Source organism: Centruroides sculpturatus, unplaced genomic scaffold, assembly GCF_000671375.1.
Source record: "Centruroides sculpturatus isolate CEXI.00-Female unplaced genomic scaffold, Cexi_2.0 scaffold2358, whole genome shotgun sequence".
NCBI lineage: Eukaryota > Metazoa > Arthropoda > Arachnida > Scorpiones > Buthidae > Centruroides > Centruroides sculpturatus.
The window spans coordinates 28,288-32,763 of NW_019386511.1; the positions used below are offsets into that span (position 1 = coordinate 28,288).

Consider the following 4,476-nt stretch of genomic DNA (forward strand, 5'->3'; position numbering starts at 1 on the left):
CATCTTTACTGGAGGTCGTTTCTTTACAATTATTAATTAATCATTTAAAATTATTACATCCTGTTTACATCAATAAAGTTGTTTTTTTCTCTCGTCGCGGTTTCATATGAATAACACAACTAATTCGATCTTTGATCGGATTTTAACAATAGACGATTTTTTCTAGTTTCTGTTTTAATAAATTTCTAATAATAAATATTTAATTTCAACTCATTTTTGGGACCTCACAAACTTGACTGACGATTGGTGCATACAGACGTGTAGTCGAAGTGTATATTTAAAATAACTTATGTGTATGTAATAAATCTCTTCAATAAAATAAGTTACGCTTTTTATAAATATCGCAAAATACTTACATAATAATAGAAATAATCCGAATTTTTTGTTACTATATAAGCGACACGAATAACGAGAAAATTAATCAAAAATGATGTCATCGTTATCTTCGATAAGAACAAAAAATAATGAATCATTCTCATTATTCTCGTGATTAATCCGCTTAGCTGTCCGTCGACAACGGAACAACAAATGCTAGTGTAAAGCGCAAACACTCCCGTCTCACTTAAAATAGAAGAAACGACAAGACCGTGATCAGTAAAATGAGGTTGGTAATCATTTTTCCATTTTTATTATCTCTAGTAAATTGCTGCCAACATTTCTGGAATCAATGGGGAAACTTCTCTTGTAAGGCACCAATATACAAATGTAGAGGAAATACATTTTATATTATGAACGGTACAGAAATGATATTTCGTTGGAGTCATACGAATATTAATTCTTGTATATCGAATGCTGATAGGTGCCATATATCCAATAAGCATTCGTTTGTGGAAATCTTCAACAATACGTTATCTGTCACTTGCAGCGACGAAGAAACTATCGATTTTCGTGTGATTCGTTGTTTAAATGTTAAACACGTTAAAAATTTAAAATTTATCGATTGTTACTTTTCGAAATTTGCATTCGAAAAATTCGCTTCGAATTATGCCATCGAAATAATCGTCATAAAATACACCTTAAAATCCAAACGTGAAAGGCTGAAATTCGAAGGTGGAAGGTTGAAACTCGAAAGTGAAAGGTTGAATTTCGAAAGTGCATCATTTATTAATATGTCGTCTCTGAAACACTTAGCAATTAAAAATGTAAGAACTTTCGACATATTAAATTTGAGTTTTGACGGCGATTCTTCTTTGATTTCCTTGAAAATTACGGATTATAATTTTACGTCGTTTCTGTACAGACCATTCCAACAATTGAAAAATCTTTCTGAATTACAATTGAACGATGGTAAATTAAAGTCTTTGCCAGAAGAACTGTTTCATGGTCTTTATAATTTGAAAACCCTGGATTTAATTTACAACCTAATTGAATTCGTTCACCCTTTCGTCTTTCGACATCTCACTTTATTAGAACAGTTAAATTTGAGTAATAACAAAATACAAAGTTTACCTAAAGAACTCTTTGGTGGACTTGATAATCTGAAATCCCTCGATTTAAAAAACAACTTTATTGAATATCTTCATCCTTTAGTCTTTCGACATCTCACTTTATTGGAACAGTTAAATTTGGAACATAACCTAATGACAAGTTTTCCTAATGACTTGATGAAAGGTCTTTCGAACTTAACAATATTTTCTATTTCTGGAAAATCCTCTCATTCTAAATATTTATTTTCGAAGGGACCACACAATGTAACACACCTGCGCTCTGTATTACTGAAGGGACTCGACAATCTGACAGAATTTCGCGCTTCTTATTTTCCTTCACTTCGAATCGAAGAAGATTTCTTTTCCCATTCCATGAACTTAAGAAAGGTTGATTTCAGTTTCAACGAATTTTTGCATCTCCCGTCCAATCTGCTCAAAAATAACAAAAATCTACACATTTTTCTATGCAGATGGAACGAATTATCGACAGTACCAAACGGTATTTTCGATGGACTTTCTAAGCTGAAACAAATCAGTTTATGCGGAAATCGTCTAGAAAACATTCCAGAAGATACTTTCCGAGGTTTGTCGAATCTAGAAGAAGTGGATTTATCATCTAATCGCTTGACATTTTTACCTAAAAATACTTTTCTTCCAACAAGTAATTTACGAATACTCGATCTTTCTGAAAACAATTTCAGTAAAATTTCTTTCGAATTCAACAATAAACTCGAACGACTTGATTTGAAAAATGCGGGTTTGACGGAATGGCCGAATTTAAATTGGACAAAATACAATTTGACTTATGTTTATGCTCCATTTAACCATTTCGAAACTGTCAAATTGCCGATTTACACTCCGAACCGCATGGAGATGGATTTGGATTACTGTCACATAAAAACCATTTACATAGATGAATGGAAATACGGATTTAATAGACCCAGTTATAAATTAGTTGAAAATCCAATAACTTGCGATGGGGAACTTTTGCATTTCATCAGCACCGTTCAATCGAATTTAGAAATTTCATTACAAATTTTTCCGGACGTAATATACAAGAATTGTCACGGAGAAGAAAGAAAATTGTTGGAGTTTACGCAATTCTACGCCATTAGAAGCCATTGTCCAATGAACTGCGAATGCTTCTCGGAAAACGACGAACTGAAGGTCGACTGTAATGGAAAGGAAATAGAAAAAATACCCGAATTTCTGATCGAAAATGCGACAATCGTCGACTTGAGCAATAATTACATAAGTGAATTGTCGACTGTAGATTACCGAACGTGGGGCAAAGTCACTCGTCTGCACCTGAGCAACAATTCTCTATTGCATTTTCCGGATTGTGCCTTTTTGTCAAACGTAAAATTTCTTTGGTTAGACGGAAACCGATTAACCGAATTGCCTTACGGATTAATGAACATGATCGACGTTTCTGCTGAATTCACGGTGTACTTGTCGAGAAACAATTGGACTTGTGATTGCCTTTCAAGATTTACTAAAGACTGGTTGCTTCGAAACAAAAGGAAGATTGCAGATTTCTCGGAAATTTCATGCGAAAGAAATTCGTCTGTTTTCTCTTTCACCAGTATTATTTCTAATAATCAATGCACACAAATCCCAGAAGATAATTTGATGTCGACAAAAAATGTTTCTTGTACAAAAAGTGTTTGTTCTGAAGAGGTTTATAATTTTGGATGGAAAATCGCAGTTGCTGTGTTTGCTTTTCTACTGTTGTTCAGTTGGATTATGTTTGCTTCCTTTGTTTATTGTCGTAAAAAAGAAATGTCGAGAAAGTGGCAGAGCCCAAGGAAGAAGAAGCGATTTATTACAATGTTTACAACTGATAATTTCTGTCAATTCGAATGTATCGAGTTTAAACGCTTTAATAAATAATTTTTCACAAATTGTTGTTCTTCTGTATTTGTTTGTATAGAAATTAATTTTGTACACTTTAGATATGCTACGCTTTGTTAGTAAATTTTGATTGTGAATTATGTAGAATAATGTTTATTAATTACGTAATAAATCAGTGAATTTAAAAAGAAGAGAATTATTTAATTGATGATTTGAATGAAAACTGACGGTATTATTGTTACGATCACAGTGTAACAACACGTAGACTATAGAGAGTTTCGATTCCATTGATTTTACCTCGCAGTCGATAACGTCACGAACAGAAGCGCCTCTACGAAGACCGAGCGTGCTTCGTCTCGATTAATTAACAATGCAAATAGTATAGAGGGCAAAGCGTGTTTGTCTCAAAAACACTGGGAGTTCGGTCGAGGGTTCGCGCCGTACTTAGACGGGCTGGCCACGTGCAGTTTTTCGGATTTTGTCAACGTCTGTATCTTCTAAATAGGTCCCAGTTTCTTATAAGTCTTCCTTAATGGCATCATTCCTTTGCGCTTACGTATCGCCGAAAAGATACGAGAAGCTTCGGCCTGCTCGTCGGACGCATACGTTTATCATCGTTTCTTCGGAGGAATTCTTCAACTGCAGAATTATAAGGCTATAAGCTCGATGCCGCTATTAAAGCAAGAATCAGATTGATTGATGAGAGTACTGACCATTTTTACTTTTTAAAATCTTATTACAAACATTACCTTCTAAGTTAGAAGTTTGATTTAAGTTTTTTTCTTTAATTTTCAACTTAATTCAAATGCATTTTTTTTTGTTGTTGTTGCTGCAGTTTCAAGCAAACATTAATAATTTTTTTTATTGTGAAAATTTCTACGCAATTTAAAAGTAATTTTTAATATATATTTTACACGGCATTATTAATATAATTTTGCAGGTTGTTTTACGTATTAAATTACTTTGCGGAATGAAAAATAATTATATCATTTGATTCGAAGATATTTTGTATATTTTAAGAATAATTAATATTATGTCGGGACAAATTAAAGACCGGGAAATGAGAATCCTTATGCCATACGAACACAAGAATAGAATAGAATATCGATATAAAATACGACACGCTTTACAAAAAAATATTTTTTACGCATTATCCAAAGACTTTTAAAATAACAAAATATTCTAGAAAACCTGA

At 32.9% G+C, this 4,476-nt stretch overlaps 1 protein-coding gene across 1 annotated transcript; it reads left to right on the top strand.

Annotated features, from left to right (window-relative positions):
• Nucleotides 1-510: 510 nt before the first annotated feature.
• LOC111615182 (protein toll-like) lies at nt 511-3,320 on the top strand. Its single transcript, XM_023356586.1, has one exon. The coding sequence runs from the start codon at nt 600-602 to the stop codon at nt 3,318-3,320; it is 2,721 nt and encodes a 906-aa protein (XP_023212354.1). The 5' UTR covers nt 511-599.
• Nucleotides 3,321-4,476: the final 1,156 nt, after the last annotated feature.

What these genes read in the sequence shown, in the direction of transcription:
- LOC111615182 (XM_023356586.1), top strand. Translation starts at nt 600, where the DNA reads ATGAGGTTGGTAATCATTTTTCCATTTTTATTATCTCTAGTAAATTGC.